The following is an 18,278-nucleotide window of genomic DNA, read 5'->3' on the forward strand; positions in this document are numbered from 1 at the left end:
ATCTTGTGTAAATATAGACAGACACAGAATAACTTAAGAAAGGTTTTAAAAAATAGTCATTTCTTAATGTTTACATTTTATTGATGATAAATTCGATAATATCTTAAACCAGCTTTATAATAATTTGAATTTTGTTCTTGATTAAAGAATAAATTGAGAATAAAAAATAAATCCAATACATTATCCATGAAAATTTTATTTTTAGAAAATGGTGAATCTTTTAAGACAATGAAGAAGCGCAGTTAGCCAATTCCGGTTCCAAACAAGTAGCGTAATCGATATTGAAATGAAGACCATCAGCACAACTTTCAACCAACGGTATGCCTTCTTGAGTACACTGACAGTATAAATCACATTTTTCATGAGCTAATAAAGCAATCTGATTGAAATCTGCACTTGCAGGTGGACACTCTCCTAAACAACCACTGTTTTTGATGCTCGGTAAGGATCTTTGACAATGAGCGTCTTCGGGATTTACACATACATATTGTTGCGGAGAGAAATAGAGTCCTGGAGGACAAAATACTTCAATAGGCGATCCTTGGCTGCACATACAAAATTTGGTGCAAAGTTTGTGAGGTAAGTACGGAATATGACTACTTGAACAGCTTCCGATGCAATCTGATGAATCTGCTGATACTTTTGTAATAACTATTGCAGCAATTGCCAAAATTGCTGTAAATTTTTTAGATAATTATTGTAATTATTAATCAATAACTAATTTTAAAAATAATTGATAGTCTACTTACACACAAATTGACGCATTTTGTAGATCAAGTTATTTATACTTTATAATTTTTACTTATAATTTTTAAGAATGAATGGAAGATTAGAATTTTGCAGACCTTTTATAACGAAAACTAATCGCTTAAATTAGTTTTGATAAAATCATTAAAATAGACTCTAAATTGGATTTATCGTGAATTATAAAAAATAACGATATCATCTAATTTATCTAATCAAAATAGTGACTACTAGATTCTTCAATTTCAATATATTTAGTTAGAAACTAAAATTTAGATCTTGATCAAGCAGAGATTAAATCAGACTTTAATCATTTTACAGAATAGATTGCTTAGAGCGATCAATAAATTATTTCAAGTATTTGTTAGATATTCACTGATAATATTAGCGTGATTCTCAAGATGAAATATATATTTTATTGAAACGACTAAGAAAAAAAGACTTTATCATTTAATTTAAAATATATTTTAGCAGAATTAAATGTATATAGACCATAAATTTTATTTGATTAAAATTAGCAATTTGTTTGAAAAATAAAAATATCATATTCAGTCAGATTTATCATTAAAAATTAGGAAAACGGTTGACCCTAAAGGCCATCCCTGCAACTTCCCGCTAATTCCGTTAATACCTGGCCGCTTTTTTTGAGCTCTTCGAGCTCAAAAATATAATCTGTATATTGTTTTGAGCTCCCCGAGCTAAAAAAAAATACATTTTCTATGCTTTTGAGCTCTTTGAGCTCAAAAGTCTGATAGAAGTTTCATAGAACACTATTTTTTGAATTTTCAAACCGCAATAACCTTTGAATGAATGAACCGATTTTCACGTGGTTGGCGGCATTCTACGCAGTTTTTTAAGCCTCATAAAGAATTTTTAAGTTTCAATTGGTCAAACAAGAAATTTTGGAGTAACTCCGAAAAAACACTTTTTTCGGTTTTCTTTCGTTCACGATATCTCTCGAACGAATCAACCGATTTTAACCGGATTGGCGGCGATCGACGTGGTTTTTCGAGGTTGAGAGCTGATTAGTTTTTGGAATTGATCGGCAAAGTCGTTTAAAAGTTATACCAAAAAAACTACTTCTGAAAAAATTTTTTTAAAGATTTGTCCAAATTTCTCAAAATCTATCGATCCGAATCGGTTTAAATTAACAGGAAATGGCACCAACCGCGATGAAATCGGTTCAACCGTTCAAAAGTTATAAGAGGTTTTACATACTTACACACACACACACACACACACACACACACACACACACACACACGCGCGCGCGCGCGCGCGCGCACGCACACATACATACATACATACAGACATAGTGACAACCTCGCGGGAATAGTCAGGAAAGCTTCCTAGGACCTCAAAACGTCCTGATCTGATGAAAACTCGATTTTCGAAAAACGGGGTAAAACCAATAACTTCCCGATTTTTGAAAATTTTCAATTTTCTTAGCGGGAAGTTAATAAATTAAAAAAATTAGAAAAACGGTAGACCCTGAAGGCCATTCGTGCAACCGTGCTCGCTAATTCCATACCTAGGTGCTTAAAATTGCACTAATGCTGTTTTTGAGCTCTCCGAGCTCAAAATTACAATTTATGTGTTATTTTAAGCTCTTTGAGCTTAAAAAGATAGCTTTTCTATGCTTTTGAGCTCTTCAAGCTCAAAAGTCTGATAGAAGTTTCATAGAACAATATTTTTTTAATTTTCAAACCGCACTAACTTTTGAATAAATCAACCGATTTTCACGCGGTCGGCAGCATTTGACGCAATTTTTTCAGTTTCATAAAGAATCTTCAAGTTTGAATTGATAAAACTAGGAAATATGGAGTAATTTCAAAAAAACACTTTTTTCGATTTTCTTTCGTTCATGATATCTCTTGAACGAATTGACCAATTTTGACCGGCTTGACGGCGATCGACGTAATTTTTTGATGCTAATAGCTGATTAGTTTTTGAAATCGATCAGTGCAGCCGTTTAAAAGTTATTCCAAAAAATGTCGGAGTTATGTTAAAAAAATACTTGTTTCCAAATATTTTATCGAGGATATCTCTCGAACCAAACAACCGATTTTTATGTTCTTGGCGGCGATCGACGCGGTTTTTTTAAGTTCTAAAAATTATTCTATTTCATCAAAAACGATCCGAGAAGAAATGACGAAGTTATGCCAAAAAAACACTTTTTTCGGTTTTCTTTCGTTCACGATATCTCTCGAACGAATCAATCGATTTTAACCGGATTAGCGACGATTGGCGTGGTTTTTCAAGCTTAAGAGCGGATTATTTTTTGAAGTTGATCGATAAAGGCGTTTAAAAGTTATTCCAAAAAGACCACTTTCAAAAAAAATTTTTTTCTTATTTTTTTTGAGATTTTTTAAAATTTCTCAAAATCTATCGGTCCGAAACGGTTCAAATTCACAGGAAATCTAAGTTTGAGGGAACTCTTTTCACACACACACACACACACACACACACACACACACACACACACACACACACACACACACACACACACACACACACACACACACACACATACAGGCATAGTGACAACATTGTGGGGGTAGTCAGGGAAGCTTCCTATGACCTTAAAACGTCGAGATCTGATGAAAACTCGATTTTTGCAAAACGGGGTGAAAACAATAACTTGCCGATTTTTGAAAATCTTCGATTTTCTTAGCGGGAAGTTAAAAAATTTTATTACGATTTTTAAAAGTACAATAATTATTAAAAATGATGAAGATAACAAGTCAATTTTTTAAAAACAGTTTTTATTTTAATAAACTTTTTTACAGCAATACAATAGACAAAATAATTAACAAAAGAGCGATCAGTAGAAACTCAATTGAAAATTTTTCATTCTATAATTAGGATTTGCACACTTTGCGAGTTTCGCATCGACGCATTTTTTCTCTGGCCAACTGAATAGCATATTATGTGGACAGGTATGAATAATTATATCAAAATCTAAAATACATAAGCAATATTTGTTACAATTTTCTTGGGGAATCAGGTAAATGACGTCTGGCTGCATATTTGCCGGGCACGCACCGATACATTTGGCCTTTCTGACATCGTGCTTTTTTAAGTCAGTTTCGTTCATGCAGTTGTTTAATTCTGGCACAAACTTAGCTCCAGATTGACACTTGATTATTATTAGAAAGCCATAGTAACACAGACAAAATTTGTCAGCTTCTTTATGAACTAAATAATTTATTGAGGCGCCACATTCTCCAAGGCATGAAGATTCTGAAGGGATGATTCTCGTATTGTTGCTATTATTTAAAATATAATTATTATTATCATTGTGAATATTACTATTATTATTAATTTTTTTATTGCTTTTAACAAAAGATGTTTCTCCTTGACAATCAGCCTCTGCGGGATTCATACAGACATGATTTTCCGGGGAAAAATGAAGGTTTGCTGGGCATGACATTTCAATAGGCTGTCCATGATCGCACACACAAAATTTTGTGCATAACTTGTGTGGAATATATGGTACTTGAACGTCAAAGCAATTTCCAATGCAATCTGATGGATCTGCTAAGATTTTTGAGATTGCAATTGATATCATCACCAAAATTACTGAAAATTATTATAAATATTAACAAATCAATCATAAAGATTTTTCCAAGAAATTCATAATGATAAATTAAATAAGTAAAATAATTGATTAAACTTCTTTAAATATTGCATTAGTTTTAATTTTTATCAAGCTGTGTATTTATTTAATCACTAGATATTAAAACGTAACAGTTTATAATTTTGATAATTTTACTTACTTAAATTACGCATGATACAATTTAGATGTTATACTTTACACGGTTAAAATAATTCTAACGATATCTTAAATTTCTTATCTTGCGTTTATATAGACAACTAATCGTCAAAATACTGATAAAATTGTACGGTACCTTAAATAAATTAGTGGTGAATTCGAATCTTGAAAAACAAAGATATGCCATCAAGTTATTTAACTTATCTAATCAGATTAATTTTTGTTTGTATAAACGAGTATTTTTTTCAAAAGATCAAATAATAAATATTCGGGCTATAATTTGAAATTAAATTTTATGATTAAGTATTTTTCATTTAAAAATTTTTACAAATTTAATAACTTTTTGATTTTTATTTATAATTTTCCGAAATCTAGGCGAGTATTTTTTTTATTTTTCACTTTTCCAATTTTTCAGCCTGAAATTCACCGAAAACCGCTATTTTTTTTTTTAAATATCATGTAATTTTTAAAAAAACAAAAATTTTCAAATTAAAAAAAAATACTCGTGTAGATTTTTCAGTTTTCTGAACGAGTATTTTTTTTTCTTTCATATTCATAATTTTTTTTCATTTAAAAAAAAAATTTTTCGAAAAAAAAAAAACAATTTTTTTAAATTTCTTAAAAAATCAATCTTTTTGACGGAAAAAATAAAGATTTTTGAAAAAAAAAAAAAATTTTTTTTTCATTCAGAAAAAGAATGAAAATCGAAAAATTGCTTATAATGGTGATTTTTGCGAAAACAAAGAATTTGAAGTTTCGGGGCACTATGAATAAAAAAATCGCAGCGCTTTGAATTTTTCAGAGATTTTAGGGGACACTTTAAGGTTGAAAAATTACCGACGATATTTTTCGTTTATCCATTTTATCCAAAGTTATACCAAGTTATCCAAATATCCTTAATTATGCGGATTTTTGTCTTTTTTTCAGTCAAAGTTTTCAATTAAAAAAAAAATTTTTTCGTCAAAAGCCGTTCATAGTATCTTATAAAGAATATTGTGTAGTTTCCAAAATCCTCCTTGGATTTTTCCTATGCGATCATTATTTCCAGAGTTATTGACTATCAAAGTCAAAAAGGACTTTTTTTGCTTTGATTCGCGATAACTCCGCGGCAAATTATCGTACAGTCTTTTCGATTACGTCAAATTGAATGGCATTACATTTTTCAAAAGAGTTTTTCATTAAAACAATGGAAATAAATTTTTTCAAGCCCGTAGACTTTTTTTTAGACGAGAAAAAATTTGGAAATTTTTTTTTTTTGTAGTTTCCTTAGGATTTCTCCGAACCCAAACTTGACAAAAAATTTTCATGGTCGTAAATGTAGAATCTTTTTGATATACCTTAATTTTTGTGACTAGTGTATATAAATTTATATTATTCAAATGAAAAAAGTTATGAATGTGAAAAAAAAAAAAAAAAATACTTGTTCAGAAAACTGAAAAATCTACACGAGTATTTTTTATTAATTTGAAAATTTTTGTTTTTTTAAAATTACAAGATATTTTTTTTAAAAATAGCGGTTTTCGGTGAATTTCAGGCTGAAAAATTGGAAAAGTGAAAAATTAAATATTAAATTTGTAAAAATTTTTAAATGAAAAATACTTAATCATAAAATTTAATTTCAAATTATAGCTCGAATATTTATTATTTGATCTTTTGAAAAAAAATACTCGTTTAGAAAATTCAAAAATCTAGATGAGTATTTTTTCAAAATTAAAAAAAAAATTTTTTTTTCCAAATTACAGGTTTTTTTATTTTAAAAATGGCGGGTGTCGGTTAACTTCAGGGTCATAAATTTAACATAAGATTTCAATCACTTTTTTTTAACAATAATTATAATTTTTAGTAAATTAACTTGAATACTTATCATTATTTATTATATTTCGTTTAAAAAAAATTCAAAGTTAAAAAATAGCGCGCTATTAAACTGCGCATGCGTCAGTATTTAAATTTGGCGCTTGCGCAGAATAACAATTCTGAAGACTTGTCGATCAGCCTTGAGGATTGTGTAGAGTACATAGATACATGACTGTGTATTTCCGGCATCCGGCAGACGCCCCGATGATTGTCAGTGTGTGTTGGTAATGGTAAATGTCTAGTACTTGTGTCTAGTGTCACAGACTCATTATTGTCACTTATAATTAAATTTAAAGCCCAGTCTTCTATCTCATACCGTATATTTTGTACCGTCTATTGTGTTGTTACAACAATTGTTTAGTCGACGAAATTTGTTCTCTCATTAACCTGTAAGTATTTTCATTTATTTTATCAAATCAATTCTCACTAGCCGCTGGCTTTCCAGTTGTCATTTTTTTACTCTTATCACTTGGGAAAATTCTAACAGATAAATTTTATTTTCGATTAATTATCATGTTAATAAAAAATAAATTAATTCATTTTTTATTTTAAACATTTTAAGGTATTGAATAAATCATAGAAATATAAATATAAATTATCCGATCTATGGTTATGTTGAATGTCTCCTGCTGAGTTGGTATGAGTCATATTTCACATATGACTCCTGACATTTAATGTCATTGTTTAATTTTTTTTTATTTTTGATACAATTATTAGTTCTCACCGTTTTTGTTTCATCAATTAATTTTTTTTTCTTTTTTCAATTAAATAATTAAAGAAGAATTCAAGTAATCAAGGTGTTGGGTGTTAAATATTATCTAATAGACAGATGGTCTAGACAAAAAAAAATTTGTCAATTTTATCAGATAGAATTAAATTAAAAACTGAGGGAATTACTCATAACATGTTTTATGCCCGAGGCAATTGTTTTACTTTGGCTTCTACAAGTACTAGGTCAGTTCTTTATTTATAGTTAAGAATTGATTCTAAACAAATTTTACAATTTTATTTATTTTTTTTTTTTTTCTTTCTACTACATCTCGGTGAAGTCTATTTACATTGTAAATCATCATTGTTTGTTGTTAAGTATAGCACAGTCTGAGATTACTCTTAAACGGATATACTTTCTAATATATTTAACTAGTTTGTTTTTAATCATCAGTAATCGTGAGTTACTTTTTTTTTTTTTCTTAATTCGTTATTAATATGTTACGGTATTATTAATTTAATGATTTTAATTAGTGAAATTTTCTTTGGAATTACTTTTATAATTAATTTTCATCCTCCAAGAAATTACATTTTTTTTTTTATTTTCTAATTAATTTAAAAAGTCAATAAAAGTAATTTAAATATTTAAAATTTTATATTTTAATTTTTTTATTCATAATTTTGTGAATGTTTAAAAATAATTTTAATGATATTTAAATTTATGCTGCTGTCACTTGTCTCTGTCAGTTTCAACCCCTTCGAACGTTAGAAAAAAATTTTCATGAAACTATTAAAATAATTTAGCCAACAGCATGAAATAGGAATATTAGAAAATATTAAAACTATTTTTATATTTATCATTATTGATAAAAAAAAAAATAATTATAAACAATAATCTCTGATAAAGAATCTATCAAACCGGAAGCAAGTGTTAAATGAATTCGGGTCTCGTCCACGGAGTATCTGATGGCAGCACTATCCGCAGATGCTGCTCCAAATCGAAACTCCAGAGCATAAAAGTAGTATCCTGCGACTAGGTATTCCGGATGACCCGGCCTAGAGGTTTTTCCACCCCCCGTGGCTTCCCTCAGTGCCAAAAGGAGCATTTACCCCCGGGATCCCATCAAAATTCCATCTCCGTCCCTCCGCGTTGACATTCATCTCGTTATTAATCTTGTTCGGGCTGCTCACGCCAGCGATTCGTCGCCTTTCGGGGCTTTTCCGCGATAAACTCGGAAAAATAGTCAGCTATTTTTCCGATTCCGACATGGAGCTCAGTGCTCCACCCATTCCTCCGAAAAGTCTCATCCGAAATGTGCCAACGCCGTTTTCCTTGACTTTTCCCTTCGTCAATCCGAAATATTAACACGTAGTTATTATTTTTGTCGTGCTTTTATCGATTAGTGTCCGATCCAAGTGTCTGAAATTTCTTGTGATTCATTTTTTTAACGAGGGTGCGACGTATCTCAACATCCGTCAAGAACACAATCAAGACTGATTCTACAAAGTTACCAAAAGTTCAAATTACTTTCAAGTTTATTTAAAATATTTATCATAGCACTATTTATTGAAGATAAATAATCAAAATTATTATTATTATTATCATCATCATTGTTCTTATTAAAATTATAATTGCATAGTTTATTTATAGATGTTTAAATAAATTTAAAATTTAAAAATGTTTTCCTGCTGTTCATGCAAGAAAAAAAGCAGAAGCAGCAACGGTGAAAGCAGCGAAGAAAGTGGTGATGGTTCTGAAGAAGTCGACTCAATAAAAATAGAATTGCCGATAGATAAAAAAAACTCTAATTTAAATGAAGAAAGCTCAAATATCGTCAACGAAAATCTAGAGCAATTAAATAGTAATGGCAACGGCAATCATGTTAATCATGAACTGGAACTGGAACCGAAACTGGAACTGGAACTGGAACTGCAGCCAGAGGAAGAAGAAGAAGAGGAAGAAGTTTTGGACGTGATTTACGAAGTTATTAAGCCTAAGGTGAAACCTAAAGTTGATGATAAACTAGAAACTGATAAGGAAAGTTCACCAACTAATAAAGTTACTACAGCAGATGCTGAACCGACTGATAATTCCAGTCCAGAACTGGAAACTGGCGATATTGATGTTAATTCCGAAGAGTTTATCAACGAAGTTAAAGAAATTTCCCGTGAAATAATTCGCGATGTCGAGAAACGCTCTTTAATTATTGTAAATGAAGCTCACCGTGTTTTGATAAACACTAAGGATGTTGACCCTAGTCTTGTTGAAAATGCCAAAGTTGAAGAGGTTAATGGCAATGAAGATAGAGACAAAGATAGAGAAGAAACGGGGGTAGATAATGAAATAAATTTATTAGAGAAAAATATAGTAGTTGTTGATGATAATTTAGAAAATAAAGTTATTAAAGATAATTTAGAAAAAACAATTTTAGAGGATAATGTAGAAGTAAGTAGCGAAATTGAAGAAAATCAATCAGATGTTAGCAATCATGACGATAATTCAATTACTACTGTTAAAGAAATCGAAGTTAATTTAACTGATATTATTAATGAAGATAATATATTAGAAGTTAAGAGTATTAGTGATGAAAATAAGGCTAAAATAAATATTAAGGAACCTAACGGAACAACGAATGCTGAAGAAAGTTCTGTAAGTACCGACGAAGTTAAATTTCAAGTAGATAAAGTAAATATACATACTCCAGAAATAATAGATCATGTTAGAAAAATTTCGACAGAGTTAATAAACCAAGTTGAAGTTGAGGTGATTGATGAGGTCAAGAAAATATCTTCAGAGATTATTGATCAAGTTGAAGACAACATTACTGATATGATCACGGTTGTTGAAGAAAATTTGTTGGTGGTAAATAGAGAGATTGAGGAAAGTTTGTCGAAAATTAGGAAGCATTCTAAAGATCGATCTGACGTCGAGTTGTCTTTGGGTTGTGAGGAAGAAAATTTGAATTTTACGTTAGTTAAGTGTGAAGAAGATAAAGAAGACAAGTCTGTCGTTGATAATAATAATAAAGAAAAAATAGATGTTGATTTGGATGAAAGTAAAGAAGAAACAGGTGGTGGTTATTCAATTATAAATCAAGAAATAATTGGTATTTCTTCAATAGAAGGTGAAGAGAATTTAAATTTTACTTTGATAAAATGTGAAGAAGATAATTCCAAGCTGGCTTCAAATAAAAGTGAACAAGATAATTTGATAGTTGAGAGTAATGAAATAGAAACTGACGATAAAGCGAAGAATGATAAACAAGAGGAAGCAAAAGGAGTTGAAGGTGGAGGAGAAGACGGAAATGAAGAAGATAATGAAGAAAGTGATTCAACAAGTACTACTGTTTCTATCAAAACAATAGATGATATTAAAACGTGTAAATTGACATTAGATAATATAGTAATGGGACCACCGACTGTTTGTTTATACCAAGCCCCAGGTTACATCGAACGAACAATTGCCGATGGACCTGACGACGAGGGCGACGACTCTGTTTTCGAGAACTCAATAACTACGGAACCAGGTATTTTAATTCTGATTTTTAAAATATTGATTGAGTAGATTTTTTTATTTTGCTTGTATTATATTGTATTATTTAATTTAATTAATTTATTAAAATTAATATTAATCTAACTGCGTGGAAAATATTTAAGGAAGGAGTGAATTTGACAATTGTGTTGAAAACATTATTGTACAGTTAGTCCGGCTTTGACTAAACCACCATCAGTAGCAGTAGTGCCAGTAGATAAGCCAATAACGCGTTGGCTCTCTGAAGACGACGACACTGATAATCCGGAAGTATGTGGTGGTATGCAAGAACCACCAGCTACGCCAGTTGCCAAGGACGAGCTAGCTTTGAGACGGCACAGGTTTTTCTCTGATTTAATGCACGCTACCAACAATGACAACGAGCACAAAGTCAGATTCGATCCGTTGGGGCCGATGATTCATCCTGGTTAGGATATACAAATATATAATATAATTATATTTATTCATTTTATTGTATACTTTTTAGTAATTTAAGATTAAGATAATATTAATTATTAGTAATATTTCATGTTTTGTTTTTTTTTTTTATTTTTTTTTCTACTGTGTGCTTATATGTTTGTTATTATATTAGTTTATTGTTTTGATAAACAGACCTATTTCGAATTTATTTTTTATTGTTGGTAAAAAATCTTTCAAGAAGTAGAATAATTTACAGTGGTCTGGTTATTAAAACAAATAATAATTCAACTGTTAAATAGAATATTAATATTTCTATAAATGTAAGTGTATTACGTTATTAAAACGCCTACATTATATTTAACGCTGGTGAATTCATCAACAATATTCGCGGCTTTCTAATTATAAATCCGCATTTATATAGTTATTTTCATCGTGTTTTATACTCGTGACAGTAGTGTGTTGTCTTTCAGTTAACTCTGATTTTCTGGAACCACCGGATTATTATATTATATTATTAATAGGATTATATTTTTTATCTCGCTGTGAAAAAGTAGTTAAAGTTTTTTTTTTTATCTATCTACTTTAATTAAAAATTTATAATCTTTATCTTTTATTTTTTGAAATTATAATTAATTAATTGTCAACTAGTGAATAATAAAAATTAATAAAGTAACCCCAAAACTCATCGAATCAATAAAATAGAAAACTATTTTTAAATATAAAACGGTGACACATTTTTATTATATTGCAACGTAGATCTTTTAGTCATCATATTTATGTAATAACATCTCTGAGTTGTAATAATTTCGTAAAATTACTTGCGACAAAGAAGCTATTTTAAGAAATAATAAAATATATATATATATATATATATATATATATATATATATATATATATATATATTTTCATTAAAAATAAAATCTGTTATTTAATGTTAATTAAGTTAATAAATATTTTTTCAGGTTACGAGAACGAGCGAGACGAGCATCTAGAACAGCTGGTAACCCGTTTGGAGAACGTAACCAAAAGACTCGAGAGCGTGCCATCGAAATTTTTTACCGAGACCCAGGAAGTCGCTATCCAGACTAATTTTTCATTGCCAAAGCAAGTCGAGAACGTCGACGTATCAACAGGTCACGAGTTCGAGGAGGACGATCAAGAATTTCCTGATCCACCTGATTTTGGAGAGGTAGAAGTTGAAGTTGATCAGAACTCAGAAGTTGACTACTCAGTTAGTATGTCTGTTGGTGGGTACGAAGATCTTGTCGCCGGTCCGTTCGCTGAATATTTGGCTCTCAGTCAAAAGATCGGCGGTGATGTTGCTGCACACAGCAAACTCGTCAGCGAAGCTTTTCGGTAATTATTTTTATTTCAATTAATAATTAATATACCTAATTATAATTTTCTAATTTTCTAATTTCAGAATTCAAAAAGAATTTATAAAAACAGCGGCAAGCCGTCCTGCACCATCAAATCAGTCTGAACAAGTGTCACTTCTAGGCCCTACATCATCACAAATTCAATTGATCCAACAATTTCGCGAGAATAATCGAGGCTCGCAGTACTTTAATCATTTGTCAGCAATCAGCGAGAGTATTCCAGCTCTGGGATGGGTCGCTGTTACACCTACACCTGCTCCCTACGTCAAAGAAATGAATGATGCCGGTCAATTTTATACCAACCGTGTTTTAAAGGACTGGAAAGAAAAGTAAATATTATTTTTATCATTATTGGTCACATACCTTTTGATCTTTTTAATTTAAATGTCAAAGTTCAAAGATCTTCAGGTAACTAGAAAATAAAAATGAATAATCAATTATTTAAAATTAATTAAACAGAGATAAGAATCACGTTGAGTGGTGCAAAGCATGGGTACAAACACTCTCTGAATTACAAAAGTACATACGTCAGCATCATACAACTGGTTTAGTCTGGTCTAAAACAGGTAGTGTATCATCGTCAGCAGCAGCAGCACCACCACCACCACCTGGTGGTATGCCACCACCGCCACCTTGTATGCCTGTCGGTGATATTTCAGCCTCTGCTGGTGGCGATGATAGAAGTGCACTTTTTGCACAAATTAATCGAGGAGAAGATATTACAAAGTGTAATTATTGCTTATTAATTATTCATTCGTTTATTCTAAAGTACTGTTATCTCTCAAGACTCTCAGATGGCAGTTTTTGTTACATAGATTAGCAATTATTTAAATATTTTACTTTTTTATAAAATAGCATTGAAAAAAGTAACATCCGATATGCAGACGCATAAAAATTCATCTCTAAGAACTGGGCCCGCACCATTCAAAGCACCAGTTCATAATAATTCGAGCTCACCGATGAAGAGTGTGCCACCAGCAAACGCCCCTATTGACAAACCAGCAGTATTCAGTCGTGACGGTAAAAAATGGCTGGTTGTAAGTATTTTATTTTTATATACTTATCTATTGATTTTAATACTTTGGAATTAAATTTAAAAATTTTTCAAGGAATACCACAAAGGAAATAAAGATCTGGTGATAGAAAACCCCGAGATGAACAACGTCGTTTATATGTACCGCTGCCAAGACAGTACTCTCATAATAAAGGGAAAATTAAACTCAATTGTCATGGACTCTTGTCGCAAATCATCGATCGTTTTTGACTCCCTCGTCTCCAGCATCGAGTTCGTAAACTGTCAGAGCGTCCAGATGCAGGTGAGTTTTTAAAAAAAAGAAAATTATTTTTACAAATTAAAATTACTAAAAAAGTATATTTTAAAATTTTTAAATGCAGTACAAATGAAAATGATTTAAAAAACCCAGTAAATAATTAAAACTGTCATTTAGTAAAATTTTTTTTACGTTTAAAAATATTTTCAATACTTGAATTTGACCGGTGGTAAATATGCTTGTGGTCATTATTCGGGAATTTGAGCTTTGAAACCGCTGACAAGTCTGATATTGACGTACTTGTGTGTGTAGTTGAAGGTTTTGCGAGCACTTCTTTTTCATTAACTTTATTATTGTCATTATTATTATTATTATCATTATTATTATTATTATTACTATTACTATGATTATTATTATTATCATTAACATTACTATTACTATTATTATTAATATTATTAACTGCTGATGACACGACCGTTATAATTTTGGAGTCTTTATTAACATTAATCTCTTCATTTGAATGAGTATTATTATTTTTATCAATCACCTCTTGCACGCTCAATTCCCGGTCTTTAATATACTCCAAAAATGTCTTTGGGTCAATGACTTTAGTCACGCAATTATCGTTATCCGCGACAACATTAACATAAATAATAGTCTGATCTTTCATAATAAATTCATTATTTTTATTGGTGCTTTGGCAGTTCCTTTTGATAACCGACTTGCGAAAAGTTCCCTCGGTAATCACCGGAATATTCTGGTTTGAGTTTTCCAGACTGACGGAAACAGTGAGAGGTCCACGAGCGGGACTTTTGGGTCGATACTCGTCTTTTCTCTCTAGACGGTTCTTCAGAACCGGAATACACGATTTAGATAATTTATTCATAGACTCACGTGATCGCGAATTGTACGCGAGTTTACCAGTCCCACTAATCCGCGGACTGGCTTCCACTTTTCTAGGGGTCACGTACGATTTACTGCGTCTCTGCAAATTAATAATTCTCCTCTCGTCGTTATCTCTCGTCAAATTCGAGTTACTTCTAGTTACTCCTTTTTTCGAGTAACCAGTATTTTTATTTTTATTTTTACTTTTATCTTTATCAAATACTTTAGTATCTATTTCAGAAACTTTTAATTGCTGGGAATTAGAAGCAGACTTTTTGTCGCTGAAATTACTGGCATTTGATTTACTGTCTGATAAATTTAATTCACTGTCCAAGAGACTCTGGCGAAACATGTCGCCAGATAACAAACCAGTTGATTCATCACTTCTAACTCTCTCATCCTCGAGCTTAAAACTCTCCGATAAATTCATTTCCTCTCGACTTTTATCCTCGGACAAATCCGAAATAGAATCCACTGTTAAATAAATACTGCTCTCTTTCGACAAAACATTCAGCGACTTTATTTCGCTGAGCTTCGATTCCTCGTCCATACAGTCCAAATTAATCATCGATGCTTCAGATATTGTTTTAGTTATCCCAACAGCCCACGAGTTTTCAACCTGCGCCAGCGCCTCGAATCTCATTTGTTCTAGTTCTATCAAATTTTTGTTTCCATTTCTCGATGTTTCATTAATTACCGTTCGAGCTGTCAAAGGCTCATCGCTTAAATTTAAGTCCTCCAATTTGTCTTCATCCATTAAATTTAATTTCATAAAACTGTCAATTTTATCATTATCCACTTTAACTTCAACATTAACTTCCACTTCATCGTTTAAATTAATTAAATCTTCCTCACTGTTATTAATTTCAATTCCTGATAAATAATTTATTTTTTTATCATTATCTTTATTAATAATTTCTTGGACTTGTAAAAATTTTTTATTTCCACTTGCTTCCATTTCTTCCAGTAAATTTTTATTATCTTCAATACTTTTCAAAAATTCACCATCAATTTTAGTGTCTATCGAATCTAAACTCTCTTCAAAGCCAAATTGATCAAATGAACTACTCGACAACAATTTATTTTCATAATTATCGTCCTTCTCTAAATCAATCAATGGGTTAAATTGTTGGATCATCACCAAAGATTCATCTCTGCTGACATCTTTGCTGCTGACCGAGTCTAAAGAAATTTCCGACTCTTCGCTAATTTTCTTGAAACCCAGCATTGACTTGCTGATTTTTTCCGTACAGCTACTTTCCGACTGTTCTTCATTAATAATATCTAGTAATTTTGGCTTGACATAATTTAACTCACAATTATCCACCTCTAAATTATTCTCCAAATAAAACTGATTGATTACAGCCTGTTTTAATTCTTTGTTGTCATCAAAGCCCAAATTTTCCTTTGAAATTAAAGAAGAATTATAATTCAACTTAAATTTATTATTATCTCCATCAGTAATATTTTCTTCTTTTCCATCAAACTCATTATCAATTGACTTGACTTTATCAAAATCAATTTTACTGGTATCGCTTTCAGTGTCAGTCCTCAAATCACTCAACTCCTTCAAAAACTCTCTAAACTCTTCTCTCTTATTCCCGTCACTAGACTCGACAACCAACAAATCATCTTGACTATAACTTTTTAAAACAGTTTGTAATTTTTCCAACCTCTGCTGAACATCCGCAAGGCTTTCCTTAGTAGTGATTTGCTTCTGCGAAGACTTTAAAATGGTCTCTGAATAAATTGAATAAATTGAACTGTCAAAAGTAAATTTTTTAGCGGAACTTTTTCCGGAAGAATTGATTGACGTGCTGGAATTATTGTTGCTCTTATCAACGAGTTGTAAATTAGACTCAAAATCATTTTTGTCTTGTACTGAGACAATCATTTTATCACTTTTACGTCGGTGTAATTTTTCGCTGTCATTAATCTTATGCCGGTAATTAAATCTCTTGTCAGCGTTGGCGGACTTGGGCTTGCGGGCTCGTGAGTTGTTGTTGTAATTGTCTCGCGGACTTTTGAGGCATTTATTAAACCACCGGTTATCTGATAAAGTCAGCCGTATATTTTGTTTATGACCCTCGATACTCGTTCCTTTTATTTGCTCAGGCAGCGGCCAGGTCCCGTACTGCATCTTGTAAGTCAGGATATTAACGCGTAATTCAAGATCTTGGAGCTTATATCCCACGTCATTTAATGTCTCTTTTGTGAGGACACTTTCGTTTAAAGACTTCAACCGGGACCAGATTGTATGGATGAGAATTGTTGATACCAGCAGTAAAATTATTATCTGTGTTATTAAAATTTTATTACCATTTATGTACATTTAATTAATAATTTATTTATTTATTTACTAATAAAGTTAATACTTACTCGTAATAATACGGATTCATTAGTAACACAATCGACAACATCGGTTACTATTTCAGACCACATATAATTAAGAATTGCATATGGACATTCTTTCCAATTAAGCTCACAAACTAATCTTACCGGTCTGATGTTTCCTCCTGTTGATATATAATAATAATAATAAATAAATAAATAAATACATGAATTATTTTTGTTTACTCGAAAAATAAATATTTACCGATTTGCCAACGCATTTTTCGTTGCCTCAAAATATCCGGTAGAAAATAAAATAGTAAATATAAATTTACTAAAAAAAAAAAATAATTTATAAATTACATCGTTGTTTGACAGATTGAAATGACAGTCAATTGTCATAATATTTTTTTTTTTTAATTTCTGATAAATTCTTTTTGACTGAAGAAGAGTTTTTTATTTTTTAAATTTCACGATAAGTTTTATTTTATGTTTTGTGTGTTTATTATTTTGCATGGTCTGATTTTGAATGTATGGAATGTTTTAAATTTAATTTAATGTTAAAATTTATTTACTCATTTTTTTTTTTTTTTTCTATTATTCTTTTTAGGTACTTGGAAAAGTTCCGACAATTTCAATTGACAAGACTGATGGTTGTCAAATGTATTTAAATCAACAATCACTTGACGTTGAATTGATTACTAGCAAATCTAGTGAAATGAATGTTATGGTACCTAAAAGTAACGGTGATTACGTAAGTTGACAATTTTTTAGTATTATAATTTTATTTTATTAATATTAAAAATGAATAAAATATTAATAGCTCATTTATGTATTTAAAAATATTATTTAAGAATTAAATTAGTTATTTAAATAATTAATTATACACAATTTACAGACGGAATATCCAGTGCCAGAGCAATTTAAAACGACTATTAATTCCAAAGGATTGTCAACGATAGCCGTCGACTCACTGGGATAAATTTATAATAATCCTCTTAAAACTCGTCACCTAATCATTAGATTCATAATTAAAAAAAAATAAAATTATACGAATATAATCATTAGGGAATAAATTTTTTTGGTTAAATTAACAGTAAACTTTTTAACCGTTAAATTGATATAAATTATCAAAAAAGAAACGTACTGAATTCAAAATTTATAAATTGAGATTTAAAAAATCTATTAGGTCGGCTTGGATAAAAGTTGAACTTACTATCGCTTTTATACATTTACACCGTTTCTAAGACTTAAACTTTTATTCAAGCCTTTAAATTTATTCAGAAAGAAAAAAAATTAGTCGATCGCTAAAGTCGCTTTTAATTAATTAATAATTTTATAAATTCACGTGAGTCCGTAATTGATCTAATCGAGTACT

The 18,278-nt window shown here is 30.5% G+C and overlaps 2 protein-coding genes across 4 annotated transcripts; one reads left to right on the forward strand and one right to left on the reverse strand.

Annotated features, from left to right (window-relative positions):
• Nucleotides 1-220: 220 nt before the first annotated feature.
• Nucleotides 221-4,645, reverse strand: LOC123260440. Its single transcript, XM_044721541.1, has 3 exons — nucleotides 4,524-4,645; nucleotides 3,572-4,326; nucleotides 221-682 (listed from the first exon to the last, which is right to left on the reverse strand). Exons 1-3 carry the CDS (start codon nucleotides 4,534-4,536, stop codon nucleotides 221-223), a joined length of 1,230 nt encoding a protein of 409 aa, XP_044577476.1. The 5' UTR covers nucleotides 4,537-4,645.
• Nucleotides 4,646-6,548: 1,903 nt separating this feature from the next.
• LOC123261833 (adenylyl cyclase-associated protein 1) lies at nucleotides 6,549-17,994 on the forward strand. Of its 3 annotated transcripts, XM_044723670.1 has the most exons (9): nucleotides 8,745-10,608; nucleotides 10,783-11,040; nucleotides 11,997-12,390; nucleotides 12,458-12,742; nucleotides 12,873-13,141; nucleotides 13,269-13,450; nucleotides 13,523-13,729; nucleotides 17,511-17,654; nucleotides 17,799-17,994. In XM_044723670.1, exons 1-9 carry the CDS (start codon nucleotides 8,760-8,762, stop codon nucleotides 17,880-17,882), a joined length of 3,672 nt encoding a protein of 1,223 aa, XP_044579605.1. In that variant the 5' UTR covers nucleotides 8,745-8,759; the 3' UTR covers nucleotides 17,883-17,994. The 3 variants fall into 3 exon arrangements, with proteins under 3 accessions (XP_044579607.1, XP_044579605.1, XP_044579606.1); XM_044723672.1 differs by lacking the exons at nucleotides 8,745-10,608; nucleotides 10,783-11,040 and adding an exon at nucleotides 6,549-6,762; XM_044723671.1 differs by lacking the exon at nucleotides 10,783-11,040 and having other exon boundaries at nucleotides 8,781-10,608.
• Nucleotides 17,995-18,278: the final 284 nt, after the last annotated feature.

The sequence above is a fragment of the Cotesia glomerata genome, linkage group LG3 (genome assembly GCF_020080835.1).
Source record: "Cotesia glomerata isolate CgM1 linkage group LG3, MPM_Cglom_v2.3, whole genome shotgun sequence".
NCBI lineage: Eukaryota > Metazoa > Arthropoda > Insecta > Hymenoptera > Braconidae > Cotesia > Cotesia glomerata.

Bases quoted from the DNA above. Each gene is read 5' to 3' on its own strand.
- LOC123260440 (XM_044721541.1), bottom strand. The intron at 683-3,571 runs TGATCGCTCTTT...TTATCTAAAAAA, and splicing joins ATTTTCAATTGAGTTTCTAC to TTTACAGCAATTTTGGCAAT.
- LOC123261833 (XM_044723670.1), top strand. From the start codon at position 8,760: ATGTTTTCCTGCTGTTCATGCAAGAAAAAAAGCAGAAGCAGCAACGGT. The intron at 12,743-12,872 runs GTAAATATTATT...TTAATTAAACAG, and splicing joins TTAAAGGACTGGAAAGAAAA to AGATAAGAATCACGTTGAGT. The intron at 17,655-17,798 runs GTAAGTTGACAA...CACAATTTACAG, and splicing joins CTAAAAGTAACGGTGATTAC to ACGGAATATCCAGTGCCAGA.